Here is a 19,760-nt window from a genome sequence, read left to right as displayed (position 1 = left end):
TCTGTCACATCAGTAGTCTGGATGTGCTATTCTATTCAAAATGTGTACCGTGTGTAGGTATATACATATGTACGTATTTGTATATACACGTATAGTACAATGGAATATTGGGCACAGCTTGGTCTAATATATGCCATATGAAAATGTGGCTACTGTGAATATTGGCTAACCTGTTGTCACAAGGTATGTCTCAAAATGGTGTTAAAAATGGTACCCATGTCCCGAATGGCAGAAGCAAAAAGACTTCGTTTCGAGAGTGCTGTGGGAGATACACCATTGTGCATAAAACAAAATTTGAATATCGAACAAATATGTCTCAATGTAGATTGAGGTAAAATTTTGTCCCATGGATCGGAAAATTTGAAATGCAAAAAAATGAGATTGAACAAAAAAAGGATAATAAAATAAGAGAAAAGAAAAGAAAAAAAGAGTAATGTTACAATAGTGCTACACACACTATGATAAGAACGAAGAAAAGAGCAGAAAAAAAGAGTAATGTTACAATAGTGCTACACACACTATGATAAAAAATACAGAAAAGTGCATATCTCAATACATATGCACACACATACATTAATGCACACCTCCTGGATATACTGATTCCAATTAAAAGGGGAAATTATTTTGAAATTCAAAGGGCTTATTGTCAGAATTAGGTTCATTTCCAAATGGTCCAATAGGGTCATAACGCAAATTCTTCTGATTAAAAAATTTATTATCGGGTCCTACTAATAATCCATCTGGTTTTAAAACAGGAATATTGTTTCTAAGATCTGGAATCAAATTTCGTCCAATGGATGGATTCTTATCATCAAAATAATCGTCATTGAAATTTTGTAAAAGATATAAGTCTTTGTCTGCGCGAAAAATATTCTTAGAGTACTCATTTGCATTGGGTTCAACAGTAATGCCTTTCAGGCCTTTCCGATTATTATCATTGTTATTGTCATTTCCATTTTTCATATTACTTAATATGTGTGTCTGAAATATTTTTTCTAACTTTTCTATCTGTATACTTTCTTCAATATTATCAGTTATGTTTTTTTCAGCACTGCAATTATTTATATATTTGTCCATATCAATTGTAACTGAGTGGACTATGGATGGCTGTGCAGTGTCAATAATTTGCAAAACTAACGAATTTTCTATTTTTAATATATTCAAATTATATGTATAATTCTTTTCTGCACTTTTGTACATAAAATTGTAATTATTAGAATTATTCCTCCAATCAGGCTCTATTAATATTCGACTTACAAAAAATTTCTCATTGTCACTATCTATCATATGTTTTATATATCCATCTGATGAAACTTGTATTTTCTCCTTATTTTCTAATACCTTGATATTTTTTTCGTCATTCAGTTTGTATATAAAATTATTATCCAAAATACAACTGTGGAAAAACAACACGAGAATTTCTTCCTTTTTCAACATCCCATTCAGTTTTACAAGATTTTTAAACGTGTTATGTTTAGACATTTTAGGGAAAAAAAAAATAACGTGCGGTACAAAATATACGGAAATGAAGCTCTTATTTGAGGGGCAACTTGGACTTGGAAAATATGGATATCAAAATTGGGGAGTGACGTCAAGCAATGTTTTAAGAGAAAACCGATTTGACGTTAAGGGGCAAGTTCATCTCTGAGAATGTACATGTACGAGTATGTACATAAATACATATATATAGAGATTATGAAAACGGAGGAGGGGTAAAAATTTATCAAATAAATGCATCCAACCGAATTAACAAAAACAAGAGACCTCTATTCAGTATCACGTTTTTATGAACAAACTGCAAAGACGTCCTGTGTTCAAACCAACCAAACGACGTCAAGAAGTTGTAAAAAATAAAGTAAAAATAAAGCAAACATATGTAAAACGTATATATATTTACATACACGCGATGTCTGTTCGTACATATATTTGTGGATATTACAAAACCATACATTGGGTGTTAATATGAACTTGAAATGTGAGAACCATCCAAGTAGTATTATTTTTTAACTGTTTATATGTAGCTTCATATATGGAGAAAAAAAATGCTACAAAAAAAAAAAAAAAAAAAAAAAAAGATTCTCAAAAAATTGTGTTAATGTAGTTGCACTTTGAAATGATTTATAAAAAAAATATATTTAACATAACAATAAATAAAAATGTACACATGCCAGTAAATTTTTATATACACAAATGTAACATTTCAATGCAATTGTGTGAACAATTTTGAGAAAAATATATTTTTTTAAAAGTATTGAAACTGAAAACGTGGAATATGGGATAATTTTTTCACGCGTAGAAATGTTCCTCTTAACAGTTCTTTTTTTTTTTTTTTTTTTTCCCCATCATGAGTTACTTCACAAGAGTGTTGTGCAAAATAACTGTGATGGGTGAATTAAAAAGGGCCATTTTAAATAAGTTCCTGAAGAAGAGTTTTCATTTATTTGCTTAATTATATTCATTTATCCCGTATACCTTTATCGCTTTATCGCTTCATCGCTTTATCCTTTTTTTTTTTTTTTTTTTTTTATATACACCCCCATAATAATGAATGCAAAAACCCATTTGTTTTGTGAAATTAAAGCTTTGAATTTACTCAATTTTGTTTGCGCCATTTGTGAAAGTGCTTTCTTGGAGACGTAGGTACACATGGAAAAGGACAGAAAAGGAGTAGGGAAAAAAAAAAGGCAAAAAAAAGTGAAACAAAAAAAGGGGTAAAAAAATAAAATATCACCTTATCGCGTAGATTTGCACCACTGAGTGACCGTGTACCTCTTATGTCCAAATCGTGAAACCAACAAACGGATAAGCGGCGCTACAAAGACACGTTGTCACATTTCTGCTTATCCACACATACGCATAACTATCTGCTAGGGTAAGAAGATTCTCAACTTCACCTGGAGGAAAATATGTGTTCCAATGGGGTGTATCAATTAAAAAAAATTCTCTTGAAATACAGCGAAACAGGACATAGTAGTAGAAATGTTCGATTTTTTTTAAGGTTTATTTTACCGGATTACAAGGAAGAAAATAAGCACTTAAATTTTGAAATACAGCATGAACAGTATGAGGAACCATTGGCTATATTTGAATACATAAATAATAGTAGGTATGAAATATCTTTGAAAGATATAAAATCGAAGCATATAGTCGATATAATTAATTTGTATAAGGACAGTGCAGGTAATTCAAACTTTTTGAAGCACGGAGGTCCCAAAGTTTACTCACATAGAAGGAGTATTCAGGTATTATTGATAGCATGTTTGCAGATATGTATATAAATTTATACATTTACAACTATATATTATGTGGTTAACAACAAGGAGACAAATTTAGAATAATGATGTGTCTCCCCCATCACCCCCATTTTATCTTAATTCTATGGTGGAATAAAAAGAATCTCCTGTTGCTTATTTGTCAAACCATTGCACATTACCATACTGTTCTATTACGTTTTTTTTTTTTTTTTTTTATCATTTTAATTTTTACTGCTACTTTTCCCATTCGTAGGGACTATGGTGCCCTAGTATATACAGTGAACTGAATGCCATTTCTTACTTAAAAAAAAAAAAAAAAAATAATATTAAATTACCAAAGTATACTAGAGAAAGTTTAAATTTAAATCACGATGTGATCAAGGGAAACGGAAGATGGGGCAATGAAAAATTATTTCCAAAAGGCTTTGATCAAAGATATTTAAAAAATATTTTTTGTTTTCCTTTCAAGGACAGCTTGCCAAACAAGGGCAACCAAAATGAAGAGATGGACGGGAGTGAAGCGCATATGAACTCCTTTTACAAATTTTATAAGGATTAGTAGGCGAGCACTATACCACATTCTCTTGTACATTCTCTTGTGCATTCTCGTGTATATACACTTTCACCACCTGCAGATTTATTACATATCCGTGTGTTCACATATTTATGTGGGGTGTGCGAGAAAACCACATGGTTTCGAAGCATCCAACCATTGTAAAAAAAACGGGAGAATTAGGAAACCCAATTCGGAGGGAATTTCAAAATTGTAAAAAAAAAAAAATAATAAAATAAAAAAAAAAAAAAAAAAAAAACTGTTTTATTACTACTATTTAATTATATTTAAATTTCTTTTTTTATTTATTCGTCATCACAGTGAATTTCTTCCGTTGTGAAAATTTTTTCTCTACTTTTCCTCTCCTCCATTAGAATATCTTTAATTGCTTTAGGCGTTATGTCCATCTGTGAAATGACGGATTAGTGATAGAAATAAAAAGGAAAAAGATGGTGAGAAAAGGGCTATTTTTGACAGGTAAAAAAAAAATAAGATTACAAAAAAAATTATCATGTCCAAAATAAAAAAAAAAAAAAAAAAAAAAACGCAGACACAGATAGAAACATGTTCTTATATATATTTCTCTCAGCTAATGTGTTGCATCCGTGGAGGAAAAAATAAAGAAGTGTGTATGTGTACAAAATATAAATATGAGCTCATTTTGGAAAAAGCAAACAAACCTCTAAATAAAAAGAAGCAATGGTTGAAATAACTTCATAATTACACCTGGTATTATGTTTCTTAATCGTCAACGCAAACAAGGAAAAAACATTTTCATCCCTTAAACTCATGGATGTGAAATATTTTAATATATATACTATATCAATTAAGTTAAAAAGCTCATAATTCTTTTGCACAAAATTAGATATATTTTTTACTAATTCATTATGATAATAATGGAGATTAATTAAACCTTTTATTAAATGTATGATATCATCTTTGCAAAAATGAGTGACTTTTTCATTTATATGTTGAATTAAATGTAGATGAAAATTTGAATTCCCGAGGCCTTTTTTGACAAAAGAGAATATATAAAATAAGTAACAATTATTTTTTACGCTGGTATTTGAAATGAAATTATTTTTGTAACAATCTAATATGCATATCCATAAGTCTGGCTTCACATGAGGCAATAGTGATAACGATCTTGATAAATTAATAATTTCATAACTTTTATATAAATTCCGTTTTACATATATAACAATGAGTTCAAAAATATCATTAAGTACTTTTTTATTAAGAGACATTTCTATCTTGGCTATCCCAAATAATACATTTTTTAAATCATTGTAATGTATATTACTTAAAAAAAAAGGTAGATAATTATTAATTATGTAAATTATATCTTGATAAAATTTTTTATTTTGATATTTCCTTAATTTATTTTTTTTATGATTGTCCTTAATATTATCAAAAATATTTTTATCTTTTAAAAATTTTCTGGATATATCAAATAGGTACACCGTCTCTTGAGGACTATTATTAATACCACATTCCACATTATAACTATTCACAATATGATTATATAAATTTTTATCCACGTATATATTGTGCTTCATGTATGTTTTCTGTTTTCCATATGAGTAAATAATAGAAGGTATTACATTTTCATATTTACAAGCAGTAGGAGAAGTCAATCGAAAATTCAAGTTGTCCAAATGGTTAGAGATATCATTTGCCATACTTCTGCCCTCAGGTTCGATATTATTTTCAATAAGATCATCTTCAAGGTTGACTAGATTACCACTACTATTGATTTTTTCATCCTCATAGTTCATATCGTCCGATGAGATTCTATCATTTATATGATTCTCATTTTTTAGGAATCCCTTTTTTGATTCGTCGGGTAGTTTATTGTCACTCCTTACATTTCTATCAGGGCTGATGATATTTGTTTCATTGGAACAATGTTCACCAAATGAATCACTTTGAACCAGTTTCCCTTCCTTCACATATTTGGCATGCATAAGCAAACGTAGTCTCAAAGCAAGCAAGGAAAAATACTTCTCTGATTTTATATTAGCATTGCTGACACTCCATAGTAAGGATCCAATACATTGTTCATTTAAAACAGAATAAAAGGTAAGAGATTTTTGGAGAAGCGTTTCAAATAGGTGTAAATTAATATTTTTACTTTTACTGTGTGTATTTAATATAATGCATATATCTAAAATGTTGAGATTATCAGAGATAGCTAAAATTCGATCATAAATTAAGGAATATATTTGTTCATTGTTATAATTTAAGCATTTCATACCTTTTAATATTAATGAACAATCTCTTCCTGTAAATCTGGTTACCCAATTTTTTATTTCTTTTTCAAAAAAAGAAATCATATCATTGTTCACATATTTTATTTTCCCCATACTATATATAATAAGAGCTAGCTCTTTACAGTCAATGTCGTGTAATTTATCTATTATTTGATTCCATACATTATCATAGAAATGAAAATTATGATAATTTATAAAAGCGTAGTGATGTAAAATCATAACTATTTCACTTGTCCTCAAATATTTTACAAAAGGTAATATATCATTTGTGTATTTTAATAATTGATACTTGTCAATTCTAAAGATGTTATGAAAATCTCTACATAGGGATGATAAATTAGAAATATCAATTTTTTTTAAACCTAAAACCATTTTGTAATTAATTATAGAATCCGTTTTGTCTTCCTTAATGCTTTTTTCAGCAGCTTGGCAGTAAAGTCGTTTGAGTGTTCCATTTTTTCGAAATAAGTTTTTTGCTGCAAGGTTTTTTTCTAGGATATTTTTCATTAAAATGTCTTTCATGTGAGATATCTAACGGTTTACTTTTAAAACATCAGTGTAAATTGATATAATAGTGATAAACGAATAAGATTTAAAATTGTTCGAACGAACAAAAACCTTTTTTTTCTGTAAACGCTTTACTTACACGATTAAGTTATTTACACATACTTGCATATTATCATGACATGAAGTTAACACATGAATATTTATTTTTCAGTTTAAATGTGAGAAGCAAAATAAAAAAAAATAAATAAGTAAATAAATAAGTAAAATAAATGAAAAATTAACAATGGCCTGATGATTTGCAGTGGACGTGGGAATATAACTCTTCGTTTAAGATTCCTCAAGTTTCAAAAGAGTCATTTTTGGAACACTTCTTGGACACTTGTACAATTGTAGAAAGCAAGAATGTAAGAATGAAACCATAATTAAGCAAAGAAGCGGTTGGAATAACAATAATTGTATCATTTCCGTTCCTTCCAGTAAGGAACTACCGGCACTTGGTGTAACACTTTTTTGAGAAACAAATTTTTTTTAACAAATAATGTTATATCCGTTATTTGAACCCAAAAGAATTTAAACTTAGTTAATTATATATAACTATATTTTATCTCTTTAGGTGCGTGTAAAAATGAGATTAACGTTACATTTTAATCCACTTTTTTTTTTTTTTTTTTTTTCTCGTTTCCTATTTTAAACGACTCTGTTGTTTTAACACCTGTTTTTGTATGCTTTGTACTGACAATGCTACTGCTGATGGGAAAAAAAGTGTGATAAGAGAAAATATTTAAAAGAAAAGAAAATCCGGAAAATAAAAAAAATGAAAGAAAACATGTAACAAAATAGATGGCATGTTTTTTTTTTTTTTTTTTTCATTTTTTTAACCTTTCTTCTTGGTTCACTTGTTCATTTGTGCCTTTTTATTTTTTTATATCATTTCCTCTTTTTTTTACCATTTTCCACTTGGCTTTTTTTTTTTTTTTTTTTTTTTTTTTTTTAAGAATAATAACTGCCTCAACCGTTTTTACAATTCTGAAGAAACCAGTGCTGTAGCTACAACTACTTTTGTAAATAAAAATTTCAAGTGCTTATGCAATTTTGTGTTTTCCATAACACACATTTGAATGTTGGTTACGCAAATAATTGCACATTCTAAGTAATAACAATAAGTAATATGCTATTTTATGTATTTTTTGAAAAATTTTTTTTTTTCCTTTCTTTCCACTAATAAATTTTTTTGTTTCTTTTTGAGGAAGAAACGGAGGAAGAAATTTTCCATACAGTAAGTTTTGCTGCTATTTTTTACTTATCAAGTGCTTCATTTGCTTAATTCATGAGTGTAATGAACCGTACCCGGATGTTATATCAGGGATGTGTACTCAATCAGTACACACACACGAGAGAACCAAGAAGGTGAGAACGATTTGCCCATTTGTGCATACCACCAAAATATAGTAAGACATATAATTCCTAAGAACCACTACCCTTCACTGTGGATGTTCATAATTTGGCAAAAAAGGTTCACTCATATTTTAATAAGTCAACTTATCCAAATGTGTATACACTTGAGAAAATGTAAAAAAGTGTAAATTATTTAAAAAAAAGAACTGAAAAGATATAGGTACGCTATAAAATGCTCATCATTGGAATTGCTGAGTTGCTTATTCTGTTTATTTAAAAACCCATTTGTTTATTATAAATTTGGTGTCGTTTAAATTTTTTTTCTTTCAACATTATCTCCATTTTATTAGCTTAATTTCTTGCGCTTGGTGTAACCCACGAATTTGTGTCATAATTTTGTACACTTTCTGAAGGAGAGGCACAAATAAATTAAAAGCTGTAATTCCAGACAAAAAAAACACCAACATATGAACCAGCATCTAAACCAGCGTCTCAACCAACGTCTCAACCAGGAACAACAGATACTGCATCAGGAATGCTAGGAATACATTCCCACTTCATATATTTGCATTGATGAACATTTGAAAACGCTCAAAGCATTCTTGCCATTTGAGTTCCTCTCCATGACCCAAGTTATATACTTACATTTTCAGTGTGTTCATAATTTGTATACAAATTAAAGGATTAAATTTATACCTTTTGTTCCTCCCCCGTTGGATACACATGTTTATGCATATATATATATATATATATATATACACATACAGACACTCCTACCCACACTTACGCACGATAGTGCCAATATAAATACAGATGCAAAGTGCTCCTCCCAGTTGTGTAGGGGCCTAGAAGGACAGGAGAACATTTTGTTCATTGCACTAAGATGAAGGAATTTGGTATGACTGTAAACAAAAGTGCAGTAGAGAAAAATATCCAAACAAAATGTGCAAGAACAAATAACACAGAGGTGGAAAGAGATACACAAAAAAAGTTAGACTCGCATACATGCATCAACAATTTAATGTCTTCCAATCGAAATGATAACAATTTAATGATACACAACAAACACGAGAAAAACGCTTTAGATAATATAGAAAACTGCGAAAAAGTTATTAACGAAAAAAATTTTAATAAAGGAAGAAATGTAAATAATTGTCGAAAATTTGAACATGAAAATATGTTAGAAATGAGTAAGTACGAATATGAAAATGATGACGTTTCTTCGTGTGAAGATGGATTTGCTGAATCGATTGACAGTAACAATTTAAGTTATTCTGATGAAGAGGAAAGAGGACAAATAGACCAACTTAATGATCACCATAACAATGATGTATATAATAACAGAAGCAGTAATTGTGAAAGACACAACTGCCAAGTTATTGTAAGAATAAAGCCAAGAAAGACAACGAACGATATGAATAAAATGAACGAAAATGACATAGGAACAAGAGGTGGGAATTATGAGAACGTGAAAAATATTAGATATAATAAAAAGTGCCTTTACATACATAACCAGAATTTTTCATTTGATAAAGTATTTTCAGAAGAAACGAAGCAGATAGAAGTTTATTCATACTTATCAGATAATTTTTTAAATAATTTATTTGAAGGATATAATTGTACCATTTTTGCATATGGACAAACTGGTTCAGGCAAAACATTTACAATGGGATTTGATTACATGAATGAATTCTCTGAAAATGTTGGTATTTTACCTCGATTTTTAAACGACATATTTAATATAATTGAAAAAAAAAAAAAAAAAATAGATTTCGATGTGTCATGTACATATATCGAAATTTACAATGAAGAGATTATCGATTTAATAGACTTTAATGAAGAAGATTATAATGAAAAAATCAACTGTAAAAATGCAAAAAACAAAAAAAAAAAAAAAAAAAGTAAAATAATAAACAAAAATATATACATAAGGGAAGATATGAATAAAAAGGAAATAATACTAATGGGGATTAAAAATGAAAAAGTTCAAAATGTGCAAGATGTTTTCAATATTTTGCATAAAGGAAATTTATTTAGAACAACGGAAAAAACATTTATGAATGAAAAATCAAGTAGATCCCACGCAATTTTTACAGTTAATCTAATTCAAAGAAAAAAAACAAAAAGTAACAACAGAGAGGAAGATCCCGAGACAGAGGAGGAAAATTTAAATAACAACCATCAATCTAACCGTATTAACAATCCTACAGAGATACAGAATAAATCTAACATAAATAATAATGAACGAGAAGAAGGAGGAACTACAACTACCAATGGTGATGCTAATACAAATGATGGAGAAGGAAAAAATGATTTTGATTTGGAAAAAGAAGATAATAACAATGGAAATAGGATAGAAAATACAAACAAATCAGAAGTGATATGTTCAAAATTTCATTTTGTCGATTTAGCAGGAAGTGAACGGGCCAAAAGAACAGAAACAAAGGGAAATAGACTGAAAGAAGCAATAAATATTAACTATGGATTATTATCACTAAGTAATGTTATTTATAGTTTATCTAGTAACAAGAAGAGTCAGCATATTCCATACAGAAATTCTAAGTTGACGAGAATACTTCAGGATTCTCTAGGAGGAAATAGCAAAACAGTTATGATTGCATGTATAAGTATTGATATTGTTGATTTTTATGAATCTTTAAGTACAATAAAATATGCTGCAAGAACTAAAAAAATTAAAAATAAACCAGTGATTAATTACGATATTAACAGTCTAGTTATTAACGATTTAAGAAAACAATTATTCAACTTAAATCTTGAATTGAAAAAATATAAAGTGGAATGTAAAGACAAATACATAGATGTGGACAACACATTGGTGAAGGACTTAACTAGCCAAAATAAATTATTAATGCAAAAAATGAAAAACTTAAAAATGAAAAGAAGAAAACTAATTTGTTTAATATTCTACTATTTGACCTTATTAAAAAGGAGAAATCATACACATGCCAATGATTTTATCAATTCCAATAACCTCGTGAACAATGAAAAAAATCACTCTGTCAGTTCTTTTAATGAAAATATATACAAGTCCAAGGTAGTAAATTCCCCAGATATTGCACAGGAGAAAACCTTCATAAAGAAAGAATGGAATTCCACAAGTGCGAAATTATTTCAAGTTTACATGAATGACAATGTTCTTAATGTTAATCATAGCGGAACAAATGTCGATCATAAGGGAACGAATGTTAATCATATCGGAACGAATGTTAATCATATCGGAACGAATGTCGATCATATGGGAACGAATGTTAATCATATCGGAACGAATGCTAATAATATCGGAACGAATGTTAATCATATCGTAACGAATGCTAATAATATCGGAACTAATGTTGATCATATTGGAACTAATGTTGATCATATTACTTGTGGAACTATTTGCAAAGCAGGGACAGACAGCGTAAGTCACAGTGATCACCCTCCAAATGATCTCATCCACAAATGGAGCAACCATTTTAGCTTTAGTTTAAATTCATTTTTTCAAAAAAAAACCAAAGTGGGGAAGGAAAACGAGGAAAATGTGAAAAGAAATTTATCGGAACAACTGAACTTAGTCAATGATAAACATTGCACACACATTTCCAGATATAGTTATGACAATTCAGATGGAATAGTAGATACCCATTCTAACCCTTTAATTAGGAAAGATAATTTTGTTCATAATGAAAAATCGTATCATTATTGTGCCATTAAACACAGTAACAATGAGTATATAGAAGAAAAAAATAGAAAAAAAGAACACGATATGAATAGTATAACAAATAATGGATCCTACGAAGGAACCAAAGATGAAATGTGCCCATGCTTTGAACAACTTTCCTTACAAAATAAGGTTGACAATACTATTGATAAAATTGGACTTGATAGCCAAAGCAAACTTGAAGAAAGTGTAACAATCTTCTTTCCAGAAAAAAATGCTAAAGAAGGTAATGTTTTGACAAATATACAAAAAGAAAACTCGCTGGATCTCTCACTAAATGTGAAAGAAGCTTCTAACGAAGAAACTCCAAATAAGAATCCATCAAATTGGGACTCTATCACTGGAACCAATAAGATATGTACTATGTGCCAAAAAGAAACGATGGTAGAAGACAAAGAAGATTCATGTGATCCGGATTTCAATATGTTAGAAAAAAAATATCTATTCATGAATTTAGAAGAAGATCAAAAATGTGTAGAACACATGTTCAGGCAATTTGAATTAAATAGATACAATGAAAAAAAGTTAAAGGACTTGAACAAGAAATATAATTCCATATTTGAGAAAAACAAAGGTTACGAAAAAAAAATTGACGAATTGAAAAAAATTGTTAAAAAAATGAAAAAATATGCAAAATTGAGTTCAGGGAACAAGTGCGACAAAACAATAAGGAAAAAAAAAAAAGCAATAAAATGTGTTAGATGCAAAAAGGGAACTACAGATGCTAACAGCAAAAGAGGAACAAAATCAGGGGGGAATACATATCAATACGACTCAATTACATGGAAAAAATTGCTTCACATGCATCTGCATAATGAAAATTGCATCATTCATCATAAGCGTAACCATTTTAGTGACGTCGAATTCGAAAGAGAAATGAAAAGGAAAATGTTAAAATATTTTGCAAAAAAAAAGAGCTTCACGGATACAGAAGTTAGTGTAAAGGAGTGTAACTCATTCTGTAGCTATGTGCCAAGCGAGGATCATGATAAGACACGAAAAATGCATCTACTTTACCACAATTTGAATTATCGCCAAAATGGGAATTATTTTTACAGGAATCAGAAGTTCAATGCCATATTACCAATCGTAAGAAGACTTAAAAAAGGATTGAACAGAAAAATAAGAAGCAGGGGACGGAGCAAAAACAGGAGAAAAACAGAAACTGCAGACAATAATGAAAGCGTCCCATCTAATTTTATATGTTCAAGCAACAACGCCGATTTAAAACTCTTTGAAAACTTCGCCGAGGTTGAGGTTTTCCCCTTGGAAAGCAATGACATGAGAAGGAAGGATCCTAAAAATGTGGAAAAAATATATCCCCAAGGAGTCCAAAATAAAAACAAAAAAAATGAAAAGCAGATTGATACAATGGACAGAATGAGCGGAGTAAATATTACAAACCTGCGTAGCAATTTTTCAGGAATTGGTAATAACATGTATAATTTCGATTTCGTAGATTACAAAAGAGGGTATAATAAAATAGAATGTGGTACGGGAGATGAACGAAGGGAGGATGGAACTGATAATAAAACTGATAATAAAACTGATGATAAAACTGATGATAAAACTGATGATAAAAGTGATGATAAAACTGATGATGAAACTGATGATAAAACTGATGATAAAACTGATGATGAAACTGATGATAAAACTGATGATGAAACTGATGATGAAACTGAGAATATTTATGAGAACAGCCATTCGAGCAGTTGTGAGAGGGGAAGTGATGCCGAAAGCAGCTGTAGTAGCGGAAGGGAAAGTAGGAGCTGTGGAAATATGTCCTCTAAATTTTTGAAAAATAAACTAAATAAACTGCAAAAAATTATCAAAGAAGACATTTGTAAAATTAAAAGAGTGAACAAAGAAAAAGAAGAATACAACGCCAGAAATGAACTTCTCGCGAATAGCATAATGAATTTAAAGAAAAAACTACAACATTTACAAGTGAATAGCCAAAATGACAAAAACTGCAAGAAGATAGAAAACATGAAAGGGGAAATACAAAGAATTACAAATGAAAAGGAAAAGATTCAAAAAAAATTAAACGACAATGAACAACAAATTAAACACTTAAAGGTAGATATTAGTAAAATGAAAAATAATTTTTTAAAAACTAGTACATTACTAAAAGAAGAACAAAGAAAACATACGAATATTATTCGTAAAAAAGAAAATATAATAACCAAATTACATGAAAGAGAAGAACATTACATTAATAAACTCAAAAAAAAGGAAGAAATAAGTAAACAGGCATATTCAAAATTGCTCAAAAGAAATCAAGAACTAAATGAAGAATTAAAAAAATTAAAAAAAAATCGAACTAATAGTAAAACTGGAAAAATTAATACAAAAAGGCGTCAAGAAAATCAGACAATTGGGTTCACCAATAAGGGAACCAACTCTGGATTTGCCGCTACAAGGTTTCAGAAACTTGTATTGGAACGTACAGATACTGTACCAGTATTTCCCGTTGACGATCACAATTATGCCAATATGGATGGTGGTCAGGTCAGTAAGGATAGAAGCCATGCCAATATGGATAGAATCCATGCCAATATGGATGGAAGTGAAGCCAATGTGGATGACAAAGATGAAGATGATGAGTACAGTGTGAACAGTCCTATGTATCATAACTTCGAAGTAAAGGACGATTTTAATGCTTCATCTCTGAGCACCATCCTTTCCGATGATATAAAATCAGTGCACTCAAATTCAGACTCCTCATCGTGGAAGACAGAAAAGAACAATTTATCTTTACACTCCCGTTTTAAATTCAATATGAGTGAATACAAATTTCAAAAGAGCTTAAAAAATGATATAAAAATTAAGAGCTATTTAAAGGAGTTTTTGAAAAAGAAGAAGAAACTCAACTCGATCAAGGCAAAATTAGACAAGGAAAAAAGTATGAACAGACAGGTTAAAAAAATTCTACAGGCTTTGCAAGTAAAGAAGAAAAATGAAGATGAAGAGGGGAATGGGGAGAACTGTCTTGTGAAAGATTTAAACATACGAACAGAAGAAAAATCTCTGAACATGAGTAATAATGGGAGTGTATGTATATATCCAGATATCAGCGGAGAAGAACTTTTGGAAAAAAAACTATTTCATAAAAAAGAAAGTACTTTAGAATTTAACTCGGATAGGCAAAAAGAATGTAACGACAAAAGCCAGAGTAATAAAGAAATGCTTCAAGAAAATTCCATCTCTGTGAATGACAAAAGTGGAGAAGAAAATTTGAAAATTTCATTATGTGATGAAAAAATCGATGAAGATGTTTTATATTATGAAAACAAACTAAAAGAGTCCAACGAATTCATAAAAAAGTTAAAAAGAGATATTATTACAAAGAAGGAAGAATTCATTTTGCAAAAAGTTGTAAAACATTTACTGAAGAAGCTACATTTCAATTTTAAAAAAAGAAAAGAAAATGAAAAAAAAATAAAATCATTAAAAAAATTTATCTATTCTGAAAATTTGTTTATATCGAACATTTGTAATAATTTTTTTTATTTGACAAATGTAACAAACAATTCAGTAGCGACAATTGGTGGCAACCCTTATTTGAATAATCCTATGACGATCCCAATTTATTCAAATCAAATAAATAACATACATGATGAAAAATCAAATGGATGGTTGAATATTACTTGCACAGAAAAAAACATAAAGAATAGAAATCCAGGAATAGGTGATTTTTTCCCGATATACAAATTTGATCAGGTTAATGGAGTCCTACCAAGAAGCATTCATGGGAATGTTTTTTTGAATGGTAAGAAGAGAAATACATTTAACACTTTGAGAGAATTTGATTCCAGTTTTGAAAAGAAGAAGAATAACACAAATTTAAAAAAGAGAAGTTATAAAAGTAGACTAATGGAAAATATACATTTAAACAATTTTAATAAAAGAAGAATTGTTTTATCAAGAAGTAACGATTTCATCGAAAATGGCAACTGTGAAACTAAAAGAGGAAAGAGATATTCAGATGGATTTTACTTAAACAAAAGTTGTAGCTCATATCCAGAATTTAATGCTACTATATCAGTTCAACAGAGTCTAGATATGACTCACAATGGTTATGAACAAATAAATGAAATACCAAGTGAAAGGGGGAAAAATATCAATCTTAATGCATTGAATATTTTATGTGACAACAATTCAGGTATAGAAAAGGAAGAACAACAAATGATGCACCCTACCAAAGATTTCGATAATAACATTGATTATGTTACACGCCCAAATTTAAACATTAAAAGAAAGACAATAGATAATTGCTACATTTATGCGAATAAAGAAAATGGGTGTAATTTCCTTGACTATTATAAAGACGTTTTTTCGAGGGATCATTATAACATTAACGATACTAATAGTGATGAAAAGGAAAACAAAAAGGATTTCATCACTCATTTTGATCTGAACCAAGGTTTGTCATTCAATAAATCTGAAGAACAACAATACATAGGATTGCCAGCAGAAGAAAGCCAATCATTTTTACATAACACTAAATATGACAAAAATAATATTTGTCCTATAGATTCACTAAAACGTTCATATATGACAAATAAGGAGAGTAATAATGAGACCTTTTCAAATGATAAGAATGAATTAAATGAAACTAAACGATTAGGAGAAAATGTACAAGATAAGGAAAGTAATTTTTTAAATTACAAAAGTCCCCATGCTTCTAACATGATAGAAAAAAAAAAAAAGAGTCGAGAATTAAATCGTGAATTAGATCGAGAATTAAATCGTGAATTAGATCGAGAATTAAATCGTGAATTAGATCGAGAATTAAATCGTGAATTAGATCGAGAATTAAATCGTGAATTAGATCAAGAATTAAATCGTAAATTAGATCAAGAATTAAATCGTGAATTAGATCAAGAATTAAATCAAGCATTAAATGGAGCATTAACAAATATGCATATTAATGGGGAGGACTACCACATGGGTGATAAAGGAAAAAATCGTGAATTCCCAATTGGGGATAAGTATAAGACAAAAAAAAATTTCGAAGGAGGATGTGACATCAGTTTATGTGAAAATAAGAGTATCCAGAACGCAGAAGGCATGAAGGGAAACTTTTTTTATACATGTACATCATCTTCTAATCAACATTTTAAGGAAAACAAATTGGATTTTATTTGCCCACCACGTAAAATGAGTCGAAGTGGAATCTTCAATAAGGATCCAAACAGGAATGGAAGTGGCAGTAACAGCCGGAATAGCAACGAATGTGCAAACCTAAATAAGAACGAGAATGATTACAAAAATGAAAAAAATACAATGAATAAAACAACACAAAGTCTGAACAGCACAAGCACAGACGGAATAAAGAAAAGACAACCAAAGGTCTGTACTATTAAATCGAAGAGTTTAGACGAAAATAAAATGGTTCATAATACCCTATCAAATGTTAAAAATACTTGCAAACAGAAGGAGAACAAATTGAATGATATCTGCTCAGATGTGCCTGTAAGAATTATGAGAGGAACAAATTTAACAGATGCAGAGACAAAAGATTCGGAAAGGATCGAACTTACTGAATTGGCAAAATTGGTGAAAATGGTGAAAACTGTAAAAAATACAGAAAATCAAAATGACAGTACAAAAGAGGAATACAAAACTCGAAGAAAAAACATTTCACTCAATGCAGAAACAAAGCTGGTGAAGAAGATTAACGTAAACAATTGCTCTACAAATCAGACAGAAGAAAAAGCTCATCACAATGTATTAGTCGAAAAGGGAGATAATTCTGCGTATAAAATTGGAGGAATTATGTCTGAAATGGACTCTTCAGCAATTGCTCAGTGGAACAGCAGTAACAGCAGGAATGATACAAAATGTGAGAATTTTTACAATTATGGAAGTCTGAATGAGAGGGGTGAAATGACCCTAAGTAATGATAATCTCCAGTTTGGAATTAACGGGGAAGAGTTTAAAAAGATAGAAAAAATACACGAAGAGAGCATTAATGTTTTTAAAAACAAAATGAATAATTTAAACATAAACAATGAATCGTTTGATAATATAAACATGATAGATAAACAGTTTAAAGGAAAATTGCACAGCTGTGGGAACTATGATGTTCATAATTGTGCAGGAGAATTCGCAAATAGCAACACAAATATACAGAAAAGTTATAAAACTGTATGTATAAAGAATTGTCATAAATATGGGGTAAGTGGTTTATGCGTTAAGGGATCAAACAGCAAAGGTTTAACATTTTTAAGTAGCTCAATAAACAATATAAAGTTATGGGATGGTAAAAAAAACATATGGAATTATGATCATATAAACATAAAAAATGAAAAAAGTACATTTATAAATAGCTTAATTATATCTTTTCAAAAAAATTGTTTTTTCTCTGGTATCAATAGTTACGTACATTTATTTGATATTCGAACAAATCCTGTTTCTTTGCAAAAATATTATTATAGTGACAAAAATGATGGCAGTTTATTAATTTCTTTACTAAATGACAAATCTGATTATATACCCTTTATATTACAGAATGGGGAAATGTCCACTTTTAACAACACAAAAGAATATATTTGGAATGACAACAACTCGACAGATGTAAGTTGTACATATGAAGATTTGCATAAATCGGAGCAGATGTACCTAGGAGAAGACATAAATGTGGATTCCAAAGCCAACGCCTCATCTATGAAGCAAGAAGAAAATAACCAAAGGAACAACCAAAATAAGAGCCAAAAGAACCATCAAACAAATAGTATTAATAATAACAAAATAGATGCAAATGAAGAAGATGCAAAAGATAAATTAAAAGTAATTAAAGATGTCGAAAATTTCCAATCCGAGTATTGTATATGTGCCTGTGGAAATGAGAATTTTATTAAAGTTTTTGATATCAGGAAAAATGATGAAAATATGTGGCTAGCCAAAATACCAATAACAAATAAAATTGAGTATATAACACACATTCCAATAAAAAGAAACGGAAGAAATGTTACAAAAGATTCCAATATATTAAAAAATGTAATAATAGCAAGTAGAGATAAGACTGTGAAAATATGGAAAAAGGGATGGGTGTCTTTTTATCCCCCTTCCTATGATTGGTGCACGTCACTATCTAATTTCAATCTTTCGGATTTGATCAAAAATAAAAATAATTTAAATATCATGGAACGGTCAGACGAATATGCAAATAACTTTTTTAATTATGATTCGTTAATTGTATCTGGAAGTAGAGATTCTCACCTCCGTTTTTGGCTTTACGCAACAGATAATACAACAAATGAATTTAACCGATTCATGAAAATTATTAAAAATGCTCATATGGTGGATATAACGAGTATATCCAAATATCAAACCAATGCTCTAGTTACCACGGACAGGTATATATATATATATATATATATACAATGTATGAACCATTTTCCCTGCTTCACTCCTGCATTTTACGTACAATTATTTCAACTCATCCCAATTTCTACACTTATACAGGGATGGATATATTCAGATGTGGGATTGCAACTTATTAATAAATGATAATGAAAAATCTTTACTTGATATGGACATATATAATAACCAGCTTAACCTTGCAGTAAACAAAATAGGGAAAACACTCAGGTTAAATTTTTTCATCTTTATACTTGTTCATCCTGCTCGTAGATACATGCATGTGTGTGTTTATTAAAAGAAATGTTACCATTTTTGCAATGTTATCTACGTACTTATGGATATCCACATTGCATGATGCGTATAAAAAGGAGGATTAATCATTTGATGTTACCCACAGATACAATATTTTCCCCGTCCACTACACTTTTTTTTTTTTTTTTTTTTTTTTTTTTATAGGCACTCATCAAATGCCATCAACAAGGTGGTATGTTATGAAAATCATTTTTTAACTGCTTCAAGTGACGGGTCAATAAAAATATTCTGCGAAAAATAAGACTATAACATTTCCCATTTAGCCATAAGAAGTATATATTTATATGTATATATCATAAGTATTTTTAAATTCTATGCAAAAATAACAATTTTTTTTTTTAACAGTTTATATTTTTTTCGAAATATAAAACTTT

At 29.4% G+C, this 19,760-nt stretch overlaps 4 protein-coding genes across 4 annotated transcripts; 2 read left to right on the top strand and 2 right to left on the bottom strand.

The window, feature by feature from the left end:
- Window positions 1–606: 606 nt before the first annotated feature.
- Window positions 607–1,482, bottom strand: PGO_080900 (hypothetical protein, conserved; the record flags this gene model as incomplete). The annotated part of the gene is made up of 1 exon (XM_028687312.1): window positions 607–1,482. The coding sequence occupies one exon, from the start codon at window positions 1,480–1,482 to the stop codon at window positions 607–609; it is 876 nt and encodes a 291-aa protein (XP_028543113.1).
- A 1,424-nt stretch (window positions 1,483–2,906) lies between these two features.
- Window positions 2,907–3,813, top strand: PGO_080890 (ribosomal protein L43, mitochondrial; the record flags this gene model as incomplete). Its single annotated transcript, XM_028687311.1, has 2 exons — window positions 2,907–3,242; window positions 3,508–3,813. The coding sequence occupies 2 exons, from the start codon at window positions 2,907–2,909 to the stop codon at window positions 3,811–3,813; spliced, it is 642 nt and encodes a 213-aa protein (XP_028543112.1).
- A 299-nt stretch (window positions 3,814–4,112) lies between these two features.
- Window positions 4,113–6,602, bottom strand: PGO_080880 (hypothetical protein, conserved; the record flags this gene model as incomplete). Its single annotated transcript, XM_028687310.1, has 2 exons — window positions 4,113–4,214; window positions 4,488–6,602. 2 exons carry the CDS (start codon window positions 6,600–6,602, stop codon window positions 4,113–4,115), a joined length of 2,217 nt encoding a protein of 738 aa, XP_028543111.1.
- Window positions 6,603–8,865: 2,263 nt separating this feature from the next.
- Window positions 8,866–19,627, top strand: PGO_080870 (kinesin-4; the record flags this gene model as incomplete). The annotated part of the gene is made up of 3 exons (XM_028687309.1): window positions 8,866–19,067; window positions 19,177–19,302; window positions 19,531–19,627. 3 exons carry the CDS (start codon window positions 8,866–8,868, stop codon window positions 19,625–19,627), a joined length of 10,425 nt encoding a protein of 3,474 aa, XP_028543110.1.
- Between the last annotated feature and the right edge of the window lie 133 nt (window positions 19,628–19,760).

Source organism: Plasmodium gonderi, assembly GCF_002157705.1.
Source record: "Plasmodium gonderi DNA, contig: Chr08, whole genome shotgun sequence".
Classification (NCBI taxonomy): domain Eukaryota; phylum Apicomplexa; class Aconoidasida; order Haemosporida; family Plasmodiidae; genus Plasmodium; species Plasmodium gonderi.
This window is presented reverse-complemented; position numbering and strand designations above follow the sequence as displayed.